Genomic DNA, 22,233 nt, shown 5'->3' with positions numbered 1-22,233 from the left:
TTTTCCTGAATTAAAAAAAAAATCACTCTACATTGCATGATCCCAAATAACTGTGAAAGGAAAAAAAAAGTAGCAATATTATTAAGACAATTCCCAAGTGTTTTCTTTCAGTTTCAATTATTTTACCTCCCTTTTTTTTAAAATAAGATACAAGTATTTTTTATGTATAAAAAAAGGATAATGTCATTTTAGTGAGTCACTAAATGTATCTGACACCAAACTACTGTTTTTCCTGATTCCTGTTAACTGTAGCGTGGGAGGTGAATATCAATACTCATAATGACTCGCTTGTTTGAAGGGCTACCTTGAGAGTTAACTGTGACTCCTTTCAGACATGCTTACATGACAAAAGTCATTACAACTGGAGCGAGAGGTGGCCAGGCAGTCAGTTAAGAAACAATAGGGGGCTGGTCAGGGAAAGGCCCCTGTGCCCGAGCTCTCTGGGGTCATGTTGAGATTGATCAGCAGCAGGACATAGAAGACGGATTTCACAACCACACCTTTTACTTATAAAATAAAACGGAGAGCAAAGGAGCAAAATAATCTTCCCCAGGGGAAAGAAATTCAATTTGGCCTGAATATCACTGTATCCTCACTAGGCAGATAGAGCTGGCAGCCTTGTAGGGGTTCTGCTAGAGAAGAATGCAAATACCTCCCCTTGGCATGGCCTTGCACCCTATTCAGATGAAACTAGGTAAACTGCCTGCCTTTGGAGGCAGACTTTTGAATGTTCTCAGTTCCTGCTAGCAAATCTTGACTGGTAAAAATTAGAAAAAATAATTTCATTCTGAAAACTGACATCAAATGTCTATGGGGAAAAAGTTGGTGCTGACAGTTCCATGGAAATATTTAGTTGGTTCAGTCAACCACTGGCAAACGCCTGTTCACAATTAGACTCTTCTTCTCTGGCTGTTTTTCGTTGTTGATTGGAAAGCACAAGGAAAAGCCTGGAAGGCAAATGTTGCCCCCATTTAAAAGTAGGAGACTGGGCCAAGTGTGGTGGTTCACGCTTGTAATCCCAGCACTTTGGAAGGCCAAGATGGGTGGATCACCTGAGGTCAGGAGTCTAAGACCTTACATGTACAGCCTCTTTTTTTTTTTTTTTTTTTTTTTTTTGAGACGGAGTCTCACTCTGTCGCCTAGGCTGGCGTGCAGTGGCGTGATCTCGGCTCACTGCAAGCTCCGCCTCCCAGGTTCACGCCATTCTCCTGCCTTGCCTCCCGAGTAGCTGGGACTACAGGCACCTGCCACCACACCCAGCTAATGTTTTGCATTTTTAGTAGAGACGGGGCTTCACTGTGTTAGCCAGGATGGTCTCAATCTCCTGACCTCGTGATCTGCCCACCTCGGCCTCCCAAAGTGCAGGGATTATAGGCATAAGCCACCGCGCCTGGCCTCAGTCTGACTCTTGAGTTAGGAAGGAGCTGACTTGGAAAAGGAGAGAACCAGGTGTCCCTGGCTGCACCAACACTCCAAAAAGACAAAGGAAGGAAGGGGTGCATGTTTGCTCTCTATACAACCAGTAATGAAACATTGCAGAGCTCAGTGTGGCTCTGACCAGCTGTGCTGGCCAACATGGTGAAACCCTGTCTTTATCCAAAATACAAAAATTAGCCAGGCATGGTGGTACACGCCTGTAGTCCCAGCTACTTGGGAGGCTGACGCAGGAGAATCACTTGAACCCGGGAGGCAGAGGTTGCAGTGAGCCAAAATTGTACCACTGCACTCCAGCCTGGGTTGACAGAGCAAGACTCCGTCTCACCAAAAAAAAAAAAAAAAAGTGGGAGACTGGTTAAGTACCAGAAAGGGGCTGCTACACCCAACTCACTGCCAAGACTGAGCAGGTAACTTTACTGGCTTTTAAACACAAAACTTACTGAAATCACCACCGCTAGAGAAGAAAGGACTTGCTGGGCCCCAAGTAAGGGCGGTAAGGTCCCTGGGGCCATTTCTTAATGATCACAAGTCATCCCTGTCTTCACAAGCAAGAACAACAATGTGGTCCATCCCAACACTCTCAGGCCCAAGGGCTTCTGCCACACACCAAGCACAGCACACTCCAGGAGCTGCTCAGGTTGCCCCGATGTTTAGCCAGAGCCTCCAGAGGAGAATGAGCCCAGCAATGAAGAGCCACACAGTGAACATAAGCCTGGCTGGTCAGAGCCACACTGAGCTCTGCAATGGTTCACTACTGGTTGTATAAAGAGCAAACATGCACCCCTTCCTTCCTTTGTCTTTTCAGAGTGTTGGTGCAGCCAAAGACACCTGGTTCTCTCCTTCTATTCCAAGTCAGCTCCTTCCTAACTCAAGAGTCAGGTTGTACCTATGAGGTCAGAAGGAAGCATCTTAGTACCTCCCTGCTCTTACAAGGCTCCTCTTTCAAATGGAATCTCTTCTGTGCCTAATTTGGTGTCTTAGATGAGATGAAGGTTTTCCTTCATGTTATTGACATTTATTGAGCACCTATTACTATTACACTGGCCACATAGGAAAGGCAAGGATGAAGAGAATGAAACTCTTGCCCTCAAGAAGCTATTAGCCTAGTACAGAGGATAACACTTATGCAAATACCAATTAATAAAAGACAAACTGTTTTTGTTTTTTTTGTTTTTTTGAGACAAGCTGTCCCTCTGTCGCCCAGGCTGGAGTACAGTGGTATCATCTCGGCTCACCGCAGCCTTGACCGCCCAGGCTCAGGTGATCCTCCCACCTCAGCCTCCCAGGTAGCTGGGACTACAGGCACGCACCACGACACCTGGCTAATGACAAAGTGTTAAGGGTTAGAAAAAGTATAAAAATTGAGCTCACGGTGGTTTGCTGAGGGGTACTGCTTACTTTGGTCTAATGAGGGCAATGGTAGGAAAAAGAGGGACACCTTCATGACAAAAGCTCAATTTTGGGCCAAACCATGTAGATTCCAATATACAGAGAGAGAAAGTAAGAGCATGCTAGATCTGTGCATAAGCATGAGATACAGCAAAGCAACTGATTTGAGGAAAAACTTTCCCACCTTAATGCTTAGCTTGGCTGTACTCAAGGTTTCAGGGGCACAGGAGACTAAGAAACATGTTAATGATGAAAGCCCAATTTAGATGGGCAGATCTAATTTGGCTCTGAGTTGCTAAGCTGCATTAAGCTGTTTATCCACATGATGCAAATGTAATTAACTCTCATCAGAATTACAGCACATCCCACAAAGGAGAAAAAGTGATATTTAAACTAAGTCAGGTACAAACAATAATCCTTCCAGAAATAAAAGGGGAAAGTACATAGAGATTCTGTACTTTTTAAATAATGGGAGAATTCTTGCAGTTAAAAAAAAAAATTCGTAGTTACCTGCCATGGCTCCAGCTGCAAGAAGATTTAAACCTCCCACATGTCCGTTTTCATCAGCCAGAAGTAGCTTGCAATGAGCATAAACAGGAAAGTAGATTGCAGAGAAGGGGATGTCTCGCAGGAAGCACGCTTTGGCGCCCTGTCACACAGTGAGGAGACAGCGCTAAACAGTGCGAAACTCAGCATGAATGCCCACATGGGATCCGTGTGACATTTTTCAGTGACCAGCCTGAGGTGTCCCTCAAACAGCATTAGAACTGATGTGCAAGGGAAATGGGGGAGGCAGGAGATGAGTGGGGAATCAGGAAATCCGTATATCTCAAAGCTTGTGAAAGCATGGTGAATCCTGCAGTCCTAGAGTTAATAACTGGGTAATGATACTATCTGAAAACTAAGAACTTTCTGGCATTTTTTATATAGATTCAGGGTTTTCAAAATCAATTAATCTCTTACTATGGTAAAAACACACAAGATCTACCCTCTTAAATTTTTACATCAGGTGAGAGTCCCCGCAGTGCCAGGTAAAAAGCTAGAGGCAGTGGTGAAGGAAGGTAACTACTCTAGAGCACGGGGAAAAGAAACCCAAATCTTCCCTCCTCATTCCCCATGTCCTAAATAGCAGACAAAATATTTTAGCAGCAGATTTCCACAGGAGTAGAAAATCATTACCCAGGGGCAGCTTGTCCCAATGAGTGAGGTCTCAAAGAACACGTCTCTCAGCTCTGTCAGAAGCCCACACCATTCCACTACCTAGCTAGGCAAACACTCCACCTTGGCGCTTATTTTTTTAATGACTCTGTTTTATTCTTTTTTTTTTTTTCCTGAGACAGGGTCTCACTATGTTGTCCAGGCTGGAGTGTAGTGGCGCGATCACAGCTTGCTGTAGCCTTGACCTTCTGGGCTCAAGTGATCCTCCCACCTCAGCCTCCTGAGTAGCTGGGATGACACGTGTGCACCACTGTGCCAGCTAATTTTTTTTTTTTTAAGTAGAGACAAGGTCTAGACATTTTGCCCTGGCTGGTTGAACTCCTGGGCTCAAGCAATCCCCCTGCCTCGGCCTCCCAAAGTGCTGGGAGTGCAAGTGTGAGCCAGTGCTCCCAGCCCTGGCTTTTTTTTAAAAAGACAAACTCAAACATTGAAAAAAGAAAAAAATCCAAGGACTCACTAAAGGATAATACAGAGAGAAGCAATATTAATAAATTCATCTCTCAAAGGGAATTCAAAAAGGATGGAAATTGGGATTGGGGAGGAGGAAGCAAAAATGTGTACGAAACTCTCTTGAGACAGGCATCATTGTTTGCTGATCTCCAGAGAACCCTGTAGCTGTGTGATTCCAATCTACAGAATTTCTAATTTCTAATTTGTAGTTACAGAAACAAATTTACACATTTCTGCAGTGATGGATCTATATCAGATGCTGTGGAAACACAGTTGTCTATGGGGGCTAAATTTACGTATTCCTCTTATACGAGGCAAAGGAATGGAAAGAAATACTCTTCCTTGTTTAAGAAAAATAATAGCTTCTGCTCCATTACATCTGATCCGTAATGATGGGAGTAAGTATGCCCGCAGGGAAGGAATCTGTTGACTGGCATTTTGTTAAAGTACAGTATACTCTGTTGTTGTTGGGTTTTTTTTTTTTTTTTCTAAATGGAATTCATTATTGACAAATCCTACCACTTAACTTCTTAAAGACCTGAATCCTACCAAACTCTACTACTGTTTTACTGTGGTCAAATTATTAAGACAAAGAAAAGCTCCCACTGGGAAGTTAACAATAGAGATAACTCAGACTGAAAATAAACATAAGACTATTTTGAAGCCCTAAACCAGCCCAAAGACAGCACCAAGGAAAGTCTTCCCAAACCCCCCAGCAAATGAAAGGCTGTGAGCCTGAGGCCAGTAGGTCTGCGGTGCCGGCCTCCTCGCTGGCAGTTTCACAAAAGCCTGAAGATGACAACAGGAGAAGCTGCATGTGTATCCCACAGCCTCTCATATAAGTGTCCTGATTCTTTTCTTTTGTTTGATTTTCTACTCCACAGACTACCCTGCTGGACAAGATTGCTTTTCAACTTGGAGGGAAGAAGTCTGGTTTCCACATTCTTTCACATTTTATTGAGTACATTATAACCTAAACCTACCCACCTTATACAGACCAAAAATTCCCAAGTCCCGGAGTACATTCAGGGCGCTGACTCTAGGTCCCGTGGTGATCTCTCCAGCAACTTGCAGACGAATCTTCACTATCTCCAATGGGTTGGTAAAAATGACCTGAGAGCCTCCAGCCTGTAGGCAAGGGAGAAGAGACAGGCAGATTCCATATCAGAGCCCAACTGGCAGCGTAAAAAAGGAAAATCCAGCAAAGCCTCAACATCTTGCTATCTTGAAAAGAAGAAGGTGAATGACAGTTTGACACTTAGGCCCACCCTGGAGAGGTTCAGAGGGATGGTCTCAAACTCTGTCTCAGATCAATCTACCCCCAGGTTTGTTTCTAGCTGAAATGTCAAGACTATTTCTCAGACCAGTGTTTCCAGGATCACCCCAGCCATATTCAAAATAACAAAACTAATAAACCCATTTGGAAAAAAAAGTAGAGACAGATGTGGCAGCAAGGTAACTCAATGAATGAAAAAGAGAGAGTAGAAGACTGTCATATTTTACAAGCCAGAGCTAAAATTCAGAGCTACAATTATTTTTTTCCTCTTTGTGGTAAGCATTCTTGGCAGCAAACCCACTTGCTTCTGCTTCCTTGGATTGTAGAGCAATTAAAACTACTTTGGTGCCTTAAGTCAGAAGGGGAAAAGTCTCCTCCAGTTCAAATTCTAAAACGTATTATCCTAAGCAAAACTCGGATACAGGTACATGGCTACACCCACACAAAAGGGAAGAATTTAGAAAGATAAATTTCAGTATCATTTCAAGACAAAACCAGAAAAACTCTTCAAGGTAAAGCTGAGAAATGGAATATCTAGTTACCATGAGTACAACACCCTCAAGATCAAAGCCACATTCCATATTCCTGTGGTGAGTGACAGAGATTTGAATTTGGATAATGAGAGTATATTTGCATCTGAAATCTGTTAACTAGTAGAGAAAAAAAAAAAAGTTTAACAAAAACTTCTACCAACTTCTTTTTTTTGGCTTCTGTAAGACAAGAAAGAAAAAAATGTGTGACCATGAATATCTAAAAATAAATAAAATATATATCTCCTTTCATGAAATGAAAAATCCCATTTGTACATCTTCAACTGTAGCTGTTTATATTATGTAATCATAACCATATTCATATAATATTCATAATGATATTCATATCATAATCATTGTATATAATCACACGTGAAATATGAAATCTGGGACACTGTAATTCCACAGGTACAGAAAGATTAAAAACAATGCCTAAAAATTCACATGCAGCTTTCAATGGCACTTCACTGCTCAACCTTTGCCCACATTCCTGCTCGTTTATCTAAAACCCAAAGCCCTCCCAGACCCGCTTCCAAGGGGCAGCAACATGGCTCAGTCCATTTTCCTAATTGCCTTGGGACTATAAATCCCCCAACTACCCCTATTCCAATCCTGACTCCTTAACTCCTTTCAATATTCAAAATTGCCAGCACTGATACTAAATGCCTTCCCTCTTCGTGGACAGCTTATTGTTCTGGATTCCCTAGGGCCTCAATCCCCTTTTTGTCCTTCAAGCAGGGAGGCGCAGCAATTTGCTGTCTCTCTCTCATGGTTTCCTCTAACTCCTCAACTCAACACAATCCAGACCACTGGCACACAGGTCCCCCAACTATGTACTGACCCAATTTTACATGTTCATTTGCCTGCGTTTCTCTCTCTTTTAATCTGTTGCACTGCAGGCAGAAGGAAGCACTTTAATGTTTCAATCTAAGCAAACAATACTTTCAAAAGGATTGCTGGGTGAAAAATTATGTTAAAATGATAATCCAACTAATTGCTCCTGTAGCTAGTATTAAAGACCAAATCAATTGAAAAAGTTTACTACTTCTCTGAAATCTCTTGTTTAAATAATGGTTGCAAAGACTATCTTTTGGAAAATGTGCTTTATGTTTTAACTAAAGCAGATTTAAAAATGAATAGAACTGAAAATTTTTATTCTAATTCCCCCAAATTTGCCACTACCAGACAGTGTCAGTCCCTGGGTGTCAAGTGTTAAATGTGGACATTATGTTTAAATAAATACAAAGGTCTTTCATGTTTGTAATCATTAGTAAATTATAACATCCTGCTGGACAGGAGTACTCCAATCCGTGTCCCCCACCTGTGCCTCACAGCTGCCTCCTCCCATTCCTTCTCTCATGCACCCTTTTAGAAATAACTGCCAATTGATTGAGATTTATACTCCTTTAACAATGCTTCAAATTTTTTGAAGTATACAAGTAACAGGCTTTCTACTGAAACTACAAAAATGGTACAATAAAGAGAAATAATTGATGTTTTATTTGTTTGTGAGACAGGGTCTCACTCTGTCACCCAGGCTGGAGTGCAGTGGCAGGATCAGCTCACTGCAACCTCAACCTCCCCGGGTTCAGGCGATCCTCTCACCTCAGCTTCCCGAGTAGCTGGGACTACAAGCGTGCACCACCACGCCCAGCTAATTTTGGTATTTTTTGTAGAGATAGGGGTCTTACCATGTTGCCCAAGCTGATCTCGAACTCCTAGGCTCAAGCGATCCACTTGCCTTGGCCTTCCAAAGTGCTAAGATTACAGGCGTGAGCCACTGCACCCAGGTGGGAATACATTTTAAAAACACATACACCTTAATTGCTGTATGATTTGAAGATTAGTTACCTAGCACACATACCAAATCCCAACAATGCACAGGACATAACCACGAAACTCAATTGATGTGCATTTATAAACACATATAATCTGGCAAGTAAGAGTGCAAACAATGACACTATAGCAAGGCACACATCTGTACGTTTGTTTCATGCCTATGTTTGAAGGAGGAACACTTCTAACAATTACATCATTTGTATATGCTTTAAAAACTAACATACACGCCAAGTGCAATGACACATGCCTGTAGTCCTAGCTGCTCAAGAGACTGAGGCAGGAGGATTATTTGAGCCCAGGAGTTCAAGGCCAGCCTGGGCAATGGAGTAAGACCCCTACCTCTTAAATTTTTTTAGTAATTAGTATACATTTTTAAAACCTCATGATGGGCCTAGGAACATAAGGCAAATACTTTCCAGAAACGCTGAATAATTTTAGCAGAGATAAAGACTGCAAAAACCGCAGTTACTTTTGTACCAACATAATAGTTTGTCTAAAACTCTGTATGTTTATAATGCTTAAAGGGAAACATGCATGGCAAATATGCACTGTTCTTTTTCAAATTCTGAGGTTAATCACTCTGTCTCTCTCTCTCCTACATATTAAATTGGGGATAGGGAAGGGGGAGTAAAATCTGAGATTAGTTCAATTATACTGGTAAGAAATCAAGCAACACAGAATGAGGGACTATGATGTTATCAAACTATTGAACTGGGTGTTTCCTCTCTGAGAAACAAATACAGAGAAATAGCATATTTCTTCCAAGTCTCTATTGATTATAAATGATATCATTAATAACAGCTTTCCAAAGTGGAAAACCACTGCTTGCAGTAAATATAATCTTTAATATATAGAATTCCATAAATATAGTAACTTTTCAATAAAAAATAGTACCTGTATTTCTACAAATATGCTAACATTTGCTATTTTTAATAGCAAAATTGAACAGGAAGAAATTCAAATTCCCAATAAAACAGCCAAGTAGATACAATTTTATGCTGTTAATTGGGCAATATGATTTGATAATAAAATCATGCCAAATGACAAAAACAGAACATAAGATATTAGGTACACATTTGATCATAAATATGTCAAAATTTACCTAAGTTTCTCAAAATCAAAGTGGCTTAAAGATTAAAACATTGATTGCCTCCTGGAAAAAGAAACTGAATAGTTGGGAGAAATAATTTTCATAGCATACTCTATTGTACCTTTTAAGTTTCAAAACATACGAATGTATTAACTATTGAACAACAACAAGAAACAGACTTGGTCTTAGAAACAATGGCTTCTTTATAGACTAAGTCTTCTCTCGCATATTCTTCTTCATGGTAAATTTGGTAATTTGGCAAATATATTTTTTAAACTAGTTGGCATTAGTTACTGTGGACCTAAGGTTTTTTAAAAAGCTTATTATATATGAACATCAAAAAACCTAACCAAATATAGCTAGTGATCTGAAATAATCAATACTAAGATATATAAAATTTTAAATTAAACCACAATGATACACAGCTACATAAATTTAAATGGACATTGCTAAATCTGACATCCTGCTGCTTCTTTTACTAATGCTTATATTAGATAACATACCATTCAATACCATACCTTTGCTGAATTTTTTTCACTCATGAAATCACCAAAATTAGCTTCTAATTCTCTAATTGCTTAAATTTCCCTCATTAAATTTGCAGCTTATTTTTTTAAAAGAGATACAAGCATTAATATTAAAACAGACTTAGATGCTTTCTATTTTTCAGTATTCTGTTGTCATTTCTTTGTTCTAGAACTGAGTTTAAAAGATACATAAAAGGGAACAAATCTCATTTTGAATGAGGGTTACCCATATATAACAGAAATGGAAAGAATAAAAAACTTCCATTTAATCTTATATGATTTTTTAAATGAGAAAATCAACTAAAGCTGACAGCAAAAGTTAGTGGGGAAAAGGATGTAATTTTGAGATATCACCATGCTTCCACAGTGCCTAAGGCCGAGGGGCTATACACAGGATTAGGCCTATTCAACCTTCTGCCCTTTCAATCCTACCCCCCGGGCAAGGTTCACAAAGAGGTTGGAGACTGGGCCCTGTTTGTGCCAAGTCCTTTGTTTATTTCCTTCTTTGATCTGTTGTCTCCTATAGATTGAAATGATTTCCCTCCAACCACAAAATATCCAATCTAAGCAACTCATTATAAAGTCTTCCCTTATAGAGACTGATGAAAATCTAACTTCAATTTATTTAAGGTCACATCAACTCCAGATGAACACCATATGTGCACATAAAATAACCAGATAAACAATAAAAGTCACAGAACTAGGTGTCACTAGGACTGACTCAAGAGGAACAGGAACAGACAGTGAGTCAGCCTTGCACACCACCAACCATTCATATTTTTGTAAAGCAATAGGAAATGCTATGGTTCTTTCTAAAATAGGATAGTGATAGCTTAAAAGAAATAAATTGCAATGTGCTCATTGCTGAGTGATGATATATGCGAGGTTGTTATGAATTAACATTACATATACCCCTAACTAGGGTAAGGGAAGTGCTATGATCTGAATGTTGGTGTTTCCCCCAATTCATATGTTGGAACTAATATCCAACATTATAGTATTAAGAAGTAAGGCCTTTTGGGAGGTGATTAAGTCATGATGGTTCTGCCCTAGTGAATAGGATTAGTGCCCTTATACATGAGGTTGAAGGGAGCTGCCTTGTCGTTCCTACCATACGAGCACACAGCAGCAAGGTGCCATCTTGGAAGCAGAGAGCAAGCCCTCCCTCACCAGACGCTGAATCTGCTAGCACCTTGATCTTGAACTTCCGGCCTCCAGAACTGTGAGCAATAAATTTCTGTTGTTTATAAATTACTCAGTCGAAGGTATTTTTTAATAGCAGCCACAATTAACTAAGACAGCAAGAATGAAAATCCCTGTGTACCTATCATAAGCCACTTTTGACATAAATATCTAAGGATTTTTAACTTGTATGCATATCTATATGTGTTCACATTAAGTATGTAGGCATAAAGTTGGACCACACTAATTCCTGGGGATGGGAGGTGGATGAGCTGTTTCCAAACTACTCTTTAGAGATATACAAGCTCGGCTTGCTGAGGAAGACATAGAATTCTTCATCATAAGGAGCTGGCTAGTTACAGATCTTGGACCCCAGGATTAGTAACTGCTCCACCTAACATGTGGGCTTTTTGCTTTATCAATATGAAGGGAGGGTGTGTGTATGCAGTGTGGGCACACACATGCTTAAGCTGAGAAAAAGCATGGGAGAATTGAAAGATTCTAGGTTTGGAAGACTACTGACCTAGATTGTCATAGATTTTGCATTCAGCATAACCATTCCATTCCCACAACCGTGCTATCTGCCTCACAGAGGTCTTGTGCACTACTAACTCATGTGAGAGCACCATGCAGACTGAAAGCAAAACACAAAGGGAAAGAATGTGTTCTCCAGAAAGTGTGTTTGCATAGGGTTGTGGAAATTCACCTGCAACATTAGCACTTTGCTGAGCAATAAGTTTTGAGTTTCATGACTTCCATCCACTCAGGGGTATATACTCTCTGAAAGAGGTAATGCAGTCAGCTAGGTAAGTTTATTGCTAATCTCTGATTTGAGTTTAACAATTAAAAAAGAACAGGTACCTACCAAAGAGACCATTAGAAAGTACATATAGGTTAGTCCATTTAGATTTTTTTAATATTCTGTTTTGTTAATTTGGAAAGACATTTAAATTTATTCTCACTTAAGTTTGTGGATCTATCCAAAAAACTACATAATTACTTTTTCTTTAAAAACTACTACAAACATCATTAATAAAAGTAATAAACAAGTCATAGACTGGCAAAAAAATATCCACAACACATCTATTTGACAAAGGGCTGTATCCATGACATATAAACAACTTCTACAAATAGTAAAAAATATGAAACCTAATAAAATGTAGGCAAAAGATTTAAACAGATACTTCACATACACACACACACACACACACACACACACACGAATAGCCAATAAACACATGAAAAGATAATCAACATCTTTAGGAATCAGGAATATGCAAATTTAAACCACAATAAGATACTATTTCACATACCTACAATGATTACTATCAAAAACACTACAGCTATCAAACATCAGTGAGGATGTGGAGCAACTGGAATACTTGTATACTGCTGAGGAGACTATAAAATGATCCACCCACTTCTAAGAACTAACTGGTAGTTTATTTTAAATTGAATGTACATTGACTCTATTTTACTCTTAGATACCCAAGAAAAATGAAAATATAGGTTGACAAAAAGATTTGTCCAAGAATGTTTATAGCAAACTTATTTGTAACAGACAAAAATTCAAACATCTATCGATAGAAAAATGGATAAACTGTGGTAAATTTGTACAATGAAATACTACTCAGCAAAATGTAAAACAAACACAAACCTGATACCCACACAAGGATGACTCTCTGAAAACATGTTAAACAAAAGAAGCCAGCCATGAAAGAATGCATCTGTGCACTGCATTTACATGAAATCCAAGAACAACAAACCTTGAGACAGAAATCAGAAGTGTGGTTGCATGGAGTAAGGGAGAAGGGACTGATTGGAAAGAGGCATGAATGAATTTTCTGGGGTGAAATGTTCATTATCTTAGGTGGTGATTACATGGGTGTATACAATTGTCAAAACTCATTGAGCTGAATACCTAAAATCTGTTCCTTTTAAAAATGGTAATTATACCTAAAAAAACAACCAAATATATAAATATGTCATATTCATATATTTATTAAAGGAAGGAAGGAAAGAAGCAAGAAAGTCACTATAAAGTGGAATACGGTCATCTAGATTTATTTTGACACAAATCAATGCTTTGATTCCCCCAAGAGGACATTATAGAATAAAAGGACTTGGTCTAAAAAAATCAGAATACTTGGGTTCACATGAAACCTCCAGCATATATTAGCTGTGTAAATTGGGGTAAGAGAGTTAGCCTTTCTGGACTTCTGTTTCTCATCTACCTATTTTACAGAGGGTGACAATAATGCATAATAATGTACTTTGAAAATTCTAGGTTGACATTAAGGTACTATTTTTGCCCACAGCAGATATCATAATCAAACATTCAATTATATTTGTGTCTTCTAATAAACATACATTTGTACATATATTACATATAAACATATATATACAGGTGGTCCCCAACTTAACAATGATACAATTTATGGTTTTTTGACTTTACGATGGTGCAAAAGCAATATGCATTCAGTAGAAACAATACTTGAAGTACCCATAAAGCCTTTCTGTTTTTCACTTTCAGTACAGTATTCAACAAATTACATGAGATATCCAATACTGTATTATAAAACAGGCTTTGTGCTTTATGATTTTGCCCAATTACAGGCTAACATAAGTGTTCTGTGCATGTTTTAGGTACGATAGGCTAAGCTATGACATTCAGTAGGCTAGGTGGATTAAGTGCATTGTTGACCTAAAAATTTCCAACTCATGATAGGTTTATTACAATGTAACCTCATTGTAAGTCAAGGAGCATCTGGGTGTGGGGGGTATGTGTGTGTGTAGAGAAAGACAGAGATTTTCTAACAGAAAAATATATGGTCTGATAAGAATGGTTTACCTATGAGAACAAGAGGAAAAATTATTTAAAACCTATTGTTACATATTTAATACTCATACAACACTCAACATTCATAAGAGATATTTACTGAGCAACTGTATGCACACACATACAATCTTACCCCGTCTCCACCTAAAGAAAGGTCAAGCAATTTTTTAAAATTATTATTATTATTATTTGTAGAGATGGGGGTCCCACTATGTTGCACAAGCTGGTCTTGAACTCCTGGGCTCAAGCCATCTTCCCACCTCAGCCTTCCCAAGTGCAGAGGTTACAGCCGTGAGCTACCACACTTAGCCAAGGTCAGGCAATTTAACCTAGAGGTCAATTTATAGATACTACAAACAAAAAAACAAAAAACATATTGGGATAGAACATCTAAGTTATCATAAATTCTGAACTAGTAAGTTTTTTGAGAAGATTTTGATATAGATATAAAACAAAAGTTTGGTTAATGTTCACAGTGAGATTTAAAAATCTGAAAATGGGCCGGGTGCGGTGGCTCATGCCTGTAATCCCGGCACTTTGGGAGGCTGAGGCAGGCGGATCACGAGGTCAGGAGATGGAGACCATCCTGGCTAACACGGTGAAATCCCGTCTCTACTAAAAATACAAAAAATTAGCCAGGTTTGGTGGCACGTGCCTGTAGTCCCAGCTACTCAGGAGGCTGAGGCTGGAGAATCGCTTGAACCTGGGAGGCGGAGCTTGCAGTGAGCCGAAATCATGCCACTGCACTCCAGCCTGGGCGACAGAGCGAGACTCCGTCTCAAAAAGATAAAAATCTGAAAATGCACAATCTGTTTATACTACTATTCCCAAAGGTTACATACTACTTCTAAAATAAGACATTCCACTGTGACTCCCTCTTTCCTGTGGTAAGTGAGAGTTGCTTGCATTTCCAATCAGGAAGTCAGAGTCAACAAAACTTCCATCTGGTTTTAAAAAGTGTGTGTGTATGTATGTGTGTGTATATGCATGTGCGCACATATGTCTATGCACAAGAGCACGTACACATGTATATGAAAACATTAGAAGGAAATACACCAAAACATTAGCAATCAAAAATAAAACAAAACTGACATTTAGTAATATCTCTCTCTGTTCAGGCCAAAAAAAAAAAAAAAACCGAAAAAACTAAGGCTTAAAAATCGGAAAAGACCTAGATGTAAAAGCTAAAACTATAAAACTCTGAAAAGAAAAAAAGGAGGCAAACATATAAAGTCAATTTCTATATACCAGAAAAAAAAAAAAAAAAGGCATACATCTTCATGATCTTGGATTAATGATTTCTTAGATATAACACCAAAAGCACAAACAACAAAAGAAAAAATACATTAAATGAACTTCATTAAAGCCCAGTTCTTCAAAAGACATCATCAAGAAAGTAAAAAAAATCTGAAAAGGGACTCACATCTAGAATATATAAAGAACTCTGTAACCCAAAAAACAATCCAATTTAAAAATAGGCAAAAATTCTGAATAGACATTTTTTCAAAGAAGATATACAAGTGGCCAATATGCACACAAAAAGATGCTCAACATTGTCAGTCATTAGACCACAATAAGGTATCACTTTTCACCCAGTAAGATGGCTATAAAATTTCCCTCTCATCTACAGGGAACTCAAGGCCTAGGTTCTAGCTAATCCTTCCTCTGGGAAAAAATGCCTAGAACTCAGTCTGAGACATTTCTTCCTAATTAACCTATATTAGGTTAACGCATTAGGTGCATCTTTAAAATTGGGTAATTTTTGGAAGAACAGCAGTATTCTTCTCACTAGTGGCACTGACAGCACTCAGCCAAAAGCCACAAGGACCTCATACATCGTATCACCACCACTACCCAGGATGGTGAGGACTCAGGGTCAGGCTCACAGGCAGCCACTCTTCACAGGGTTAATCTGGTGGCTGTTTGCCAGGTATCATTTAGGAAATGGAGTATCCTATGTCCCACAGAGCCTGATATTCTATAAAGAGAGACTCATCCTTTTGAAGACTTTATTCTCTGTTGAAATTTATAGACTTTGGGGAGAAACACTGAATTATGCTTTAACAATCATTTATACCATAGTATAACTGAATTTGTCAGTAGAAACTCAATAATTGCACTTTTTTCTTCTCCCCTGAAAGAAGAGATTTAGAGTAAAGGGGGAAGCAGAAAACGTTTGTAGTGAAGAACTGCAGACAACCTTATCATTCTGCCTAGAGTCCAATCTATTTTTCATGCTGTCAATTTCTCACTAGATAATCCATCAAAGCCTCCAGAAATGACTCATGATTAAGGAAGAGATTTAGAGTATCAGCACAACCCTCAAGGCACCCTAGACTTCAATAAGAATTCCTAAAGTTCAAACCTATAAACAGGGTCTGTAGCTAGGAAGAACAAAGGAACTAAATATCTTATTTTGGTTTAACCACTTAGGTCACATGTTAGACATGGAAACAGGTCAGCTTCATGGCCAAAAACCTGGATATTGCAAATGGAAACAAATAATTCGTTATATGGAACAGAAAGAGCATGACTTAGAAGATTTCTGGCAAAGGTATGCATGTGCTGTGATAAAAATGAGTTAGAAAGCTTAACCAAACAGAAACTTAAAACGACTAAGAAAAAGAATATTTATGATTGGCAAAGGTTCTCTCTCTAGACAAGAACCAATTACAGAATCTAATTGGAATAAAGGAAAAAGAGAAACTTCATTTTTGGTGATCCACCTAAGCAAAAGTTTTATTCTATGTCCACTGTTTACTCTTCATTAAAAAAGAAATGTAGCCAAAGAGATTTCCTTCCTGAGAATGTGCTGGGGCATGCATACAGGCACACACACACCCACACAGCAGTCCACCTCTACCAAAGCAACTCTGCAGAAAGGTGAGGACTCAGGTATGTGCCACACTGACACATATCAAAGAGAACCTGACGCAACCTCTCTCTCTCTCTGACCCCTGAGGCAGTGTCTCTGAATTAAACGTTGCCAAGGTCACTGACCTCATCACTTCAGGTTTCACAGGCAACTGAGGAAGTTTTAGCCAAGACTGTCAGCCAATTCAACTGGAAGTTATTAATGTTTCCAAGAATAAAATGGACTAAACAAGTCTTAAACGAACCATACGTTATCAAATATGAAACAAATACCACAAATGAAATTAGTTGAGTTGCAAACAGATTTAAGAATTGGTCCAAAGCCAATGTCATGCTTACACTTTAAAGACAGAAACCTTTGTGCGCTAAGTAAATAGCAGAGTCTCTGGGTTCAGAATTTCTGTCAACAGCTGAAATGTAGTTACCATTATTATTGTTTGCCATACCCTCTGGCCTCTAAAGAAGAAAAATTATAATTAAACAATTGCTTACTCAGTCCTATACCTAAGATATAAGCGCCCAATTAATCAGCCATCTCACACTTGTTTTAAAGTTCCAGTTAACATATACGAATGGTTACTCTACCCACTACTATATTTTCTGTACTCCATTTCTTAAAAGGAATAGGAATTAGAACTTTTAAAAAAGTCTGGAAGGTAATGCTTTAGGAGCATCAAAGAGATAGAGCTGATGAAAATGCTACCTCTTTTTTTTTTGTCATTATACTTTAAGTTCTGGGGTACATGTGCACAACGTGCAGGTTTGATACATATGTATACATGTGCCATGTTGGTTTGCTACACCCATCAACTCATCATTTACATTAGGTATTTCTCCTAATGCTATCCCTCCCCTAAACCCCCAACCCCCGACAGGCCCTGGTGTGTGATGTTCCCTGTCCTGTGTCCAAGTGTTTTCATTGTTCAATTCCCACCTATGAGTGAGAACATGTGTTTGGTTTTCTGTTCTTGCGATAGTTTGCTGAGAATGATGGTTTCCAGCTTCATCCATGTCCCTGCAAAGGACATGAACTCATCCTTTTTGATGGCTGCATAGTATTCCATGGTATGTATGTGCCACATTTTCTTAGTCTGTCATTGATGGGCATTTGGGTTGGTTCCAAGTCTTTGCTATTGTGAATAGTGCCACAATAAACATATCTGTGCATGTGTCTTTATAGCAGCATGATTTATAAGCCTTTGGTTATATACCCAGTAATGGAATTGCTGGGTCAAATGGTATTTCTAGTTCTAGCTCCTTGAGGAATCACCACACTGTCTTCCACAATGGTTGAACTAATTTACACTCCCACCAACAGTGTAAAAGCGTTCCTATTTCTCCATATCCTCTCCAGCATCTGTTGTTTCCTGACATTTTAATGATCACCATTCTAATTGGCGGAAAATGCTATCTCTTTTCTATACTCAAAACCAGTTAGCTTTTACAATAAAATTTAAAAGTTATTCCATATGATTACTGAGAAAACCTGCTTAGAATCCCTTGAGTTCAAGGGAAATGCCACTCAGATATCTACCATATCTGTGCAAAAAGGTTAACAGAATATATTGTCACAAGAAGCGCCTAAGAGTAATACTTACACAGCCTCCAGCAAGGACTTCTGCTGGAAGTGGAACAGAGCCATCTCTTCTGGTAAATTTGTCCCGAACAAAATCATTAACCTAATTAGAAAGACAACATCAGTTAACCAAAATTCCCAACCGTTTCTCTTCTGGCACACTGTTGCTTTTCCAAGTCAGCAAAATATTTGTCTTATGATAAAATTAAAAATTATCAAATGCTTACATGTAAAATTAAAGTTTTACAAATTCTGTGATAGTGTGCCAGTGTTGGCAGCATCAATTTTAGTTTTGTTTTTGAGACAGGGTCTCACTCTGTTGCTCAGGCTGGAGTGCAGTGGCATGATCATAGCTCACTACAGCCTCAAATTCCTGGACTCAAGCAATCCTCCCATACCAGCCTCCTGCCATGCGTCACCACACTTGGCTAATTTTCAATTTTTGTTGCTGTTGTTGTTTTGGTACCACTGATTTCTTACTATGCTTATGCTGGTTTGGAACTCCCAGTCTCAAGTGATCCTCCCACCACCCAAAATGCTGGGATTATAGCCATGAGCTACCATGCCGAGCCTTGACTTCAGTTTTTTGGCTTAATGGTAATCTAAACAAATGACATAAATTCAGTTAGAGAGAAACTTACAGTCAGTTTAATGGCCTTTTCTGGAGCAACCCCTATAAGCTGTGGTATCAGACCTAGGTAAAGGGACAGAATTATCAGCAATATAGACGTACCAGACATGAAAACACAAGCCCAACAAGGAGTTTCCCCCGTATTATTTACCCATCAAACATTTTAGAGTTTTCATTAAAATGGGAAAAAGATTATCTTGAAAACTCTGTATACATATGTAATAATTATTTACAAATGCAGTATAATGTCATGTTTTCTTGAGGCTATAAATCCTCTTCTTAAGCATGCTTACTTTAAAGCCCGGTTATCCAACACTTCCCAAAAAGTCCATGAGGAAGAAACAGAGCCATGGGTCTTCTCTATTCTGGGAACACTGCCAATAACAATGTAACCAAATTCCCTCCCTTGTTATAACCAAAAACATATAAACATACACAGACACTGTACACTTGGAAAAGCTCTGAAAAGCATGCTGTTAAGCATACCCAGATTTTGCCACAAACTATACTACCTACATAATGGCATACAGTGGCTTGGTTATTATAGAATACTAACTCCTATAATCTCTTCAGAGAAACACAGCATTCAATATTCATTTATTTAAAAGGAGGAAGCCAAAACTGCAAAGAAAAATGCAGTTTTAAGTATTGTTTAATGAATATCTCCTATAAGCAAAAACATATGCCTGTTGTATTCTTATTTACTAATATATGTCAAGCTTAAGACATTTTAAAAGAATCCCCTCAAAACAAAGGAAATCATAATCCTTAGAAAGTTAAATTTCCCAGGCTGGTTGTAAACTGGAAAAGAAAAAAATAAACAACATCTGTTGGGCTCAGCTTTCTAAAGCACACAGCTTATCCGAATTGTTAGCATACTTTTTTCATCCATTTTTAAAAGATGCTAACAATAAACATTTTATATTCTTTAAATCATCCAGCCAAAGCGGAGTTATATATGTTTGCCTGCTTGCTGACTGCTGATCTGCAGCCTGCTTTGAGGATACTGCTGAGTGACTTTCCATAAGCTGAGAGCCAGCAAGTAATCATACATATTGGCTACTGTCAGTCAGACTGAATTATCAATGATACACACAAATCCACACACACTTTTCATGGGTAGCAGACTGATTTAAAAGAACAAATCAGCAGATGGCAGTCTTAACTTTCTAACCCTCGTGATTATCAGACTCAATTACTTTTAATCTAACTCCCATACAACCATGTCAGCATGCATATTTGTTTTACAACTCGCCTCAATAAGGCTCATGGAATTTAATAAAGTACTGATTTGTGTCATTTTATCATTGTTGCCTGCAAAGAAATTTAGCTAATCTGTCAACAATTTTGTCAATCATCTGACAGAATAATGGACCAGTTCCAAGCAATATATGACAATCTCAATAATCATAGTGCTCACATACAGGACTCCTACAATCTTCTCCCTAATACAAAAGTCTCTCATTTAAAGAACTGCTTTTTTGAGCTTACATCCTGAATAAAGCCAACAATCCCCTCCCCTACTTGCTATATTGCATCCATTTAATTAACATGACATCCCTCTCAAATGAAATCTTCTGTAAGCACCTATTCATTGAGAAGGCTAAACTGTGCAGTAAATATCTAGGTTCCTTTTAATAGGGGACATTTTCTTTGCAATTTAAAAGTATACCAAAGAGGAGAAACATCATTATTCAACAAAGAAACACTGGAGATATCAAGGAAAAAAACAACCTTAATGCCATTTAACCTTGATTCCCCATTAAATAAAATATGGATATACAGGGTTTAATCAGTTAAAACAAGCATTCACACGGAAAGATCTGCGTTCTGGATATTGTACCCCTTTCCACAGGGTACATGCTGTACAGGTGGAATTCAAAGAGTCTACAGTTCTGAATATTTGAGGAAAACTCATCACATTCATTCTCAAGAGCAGGGTACTTGAGCCTAGTTTGATTTCAGAATGACTCTCTCCTCTTATTCTATACATAATGCTAAAAATGAACATCCTTGTGACCCTCTACTTCAATTATGAGTTTATCGGAGTTATATTTTTTGATTGAATACCTGTATATAATGCTAACCAGAGGTGTTTTTTTTTTCTCCTGTCCATGAGCCCAAAGCTTTGTTCGGGCCCAGGCTTTCTTAGGAAGATTTCTAAGCCAAATAGTTCAACAGAGCTCAGAATAGGCTAGGGATTAATGAGCTTGTGTGTGCAAACAAACAAGTACAGTAAATTACATAAATGGCCTGGACTTGAGCATGTAGAGAGCATTTGCAAAGAATCCCAAGTGGCGCCCAAAGAGATTAAAAAATTAATCTCCCTCCCAAAGGAAACCCTATATTCTAATGTGAAAACACATACATGAAAGTCATTCTCTCTCCAAAGAGACAAGTTCCTACAAAGACAACTGGGGGTGGGGAGAATTCTGCATGGGGCTGCTACCTCTGTTGCCAACTGCACTGGGCTCAGTCTAGAATGGCTGCTAATATTCCCTGCAAAAGAAAATCCCTGTTTTGACTGTACACCTCTGAGATAACTGGGGGAAAGGAGCAAGAATTAGACTTGGAACCAAAGGGTTTTCCCTTTTTTTTTTTTTTTTTTTAAACCTTCAGATGACTCATTGGAAAAAATTTATAAATGTTCCCTGAAAGAGACAAAAACATTTGATATTTCTTTCAGGTGAAACAAATATATGGAGGGTAAACTCATCTTTGAGTGGTAGCCTGGCTTCTTTTTCACAGAAAAGAGATGTCTTTCTCCTCTTTAATTCTTTGAGAAAAGCAGCTCTATATTTCTTAGCTATCATCCTTGTATTCCACCTGCAGATATGTGCCTTGGTTTGTAGAAGCGTGGTGACATAGACCCATGTTGGGACAAACACATAATTTGGATACCAAGAAATATAAATAGCAAGAAGAAGAAATGAAGACCTTGTTTGCAGATTAATACTGCTAATCACCAGAAAGAATGTAAGAAGGGAAATGAGCAAAGAGAAAATAAAAAGAGAGAAACAGACCTAGTCTGGTTAGGCATACTACATATTGGCTTCCATAATTAGTGAGTTAAAATCTGCTGCTGGTGAGATCAAATCACTAACTTCAGCAGCTGGGATTTGCTTACTCACCCCGGTAGAGTCCAAAGAAGCCCTCATAACGCAAGACTTTCTTAAAACAGTCAAAGCTGTTTTTGTACATCAGCTCCCCAACAACAGAGCCAGAGCCACGCTGGTTTTGCATTCGGGTCTTCACCAGATCTATAGGATACACTGCAGTGGCTCCCACAGCTACAAACAGAACAATTTTTAGGCTTAAAAAAGAACACAATTAAATGGAGAGTCCATAAGGATGACAAATCTTATCTTAAAGGAT

The 22,233-nt window shown here is 38.6% G+C and overlaps 1 protein-coding gene across 4 annotated transcripts in view; it reads right to left on the bottom strand.

The window, feature by feature from the left end:
* The window catches only part of SLC25A12 (solute carrier family 25 member 12), a 111,473-nt gene that overhangs the window by 3,801 nt on the left and 85,439 nt on the right, over nt 1-22,233 (bottom strand). For all 4 annotated transcript variants that reach the window (XM_033231130.1, XM_033231131.1, XM_033231132.1 and 1 more), the window contains 5 exons: nt 21,990-22,148; nt 18,869-18,921; nt 18,250-18,330; nt 5,482-5,622; nt 3,337-3,475 (listed from right to left, as the gene is read on the bottom strand). In XM_033231130.1, coding sequence (XP_033087021.1) covers nt 3,337-3,475; nt 5,482-5,622; nt 18,250-18,330; nt 18,869-18,921; nt 21,990-22,148 — 573 coding nt within the window. The remainder of the gene's footprint in view (nt 1-3,336; nt 3,476-5,481; nt 5,623-18,249; nt 18,331-18,868; nt 18,922-21,989; nt 22,149-22,233) is intronic.

This window comes from Trachypithecus francoisi, unplaced genomic scaffold, assembly GCF_009764315.1.
Source record: "Trachypithecus francoisi isolate TF-2019V2 unplaced genomic scaffold, Tfra_2.0 Lachesis_group13, whole genome shotgun sequence".
NCBI classification, from domain to species: domain Eukaryota; kingdom Metazoa; phylum Chordata; class Mammalia; order Primates; family Cercopithecidae; genus Trachypithecus; species Trachypithecus francoisi.
Note: the sequence above shows the minus strand (reverse complement) of the source record. Positions and strands in the feature narration are given on the sequence as shown.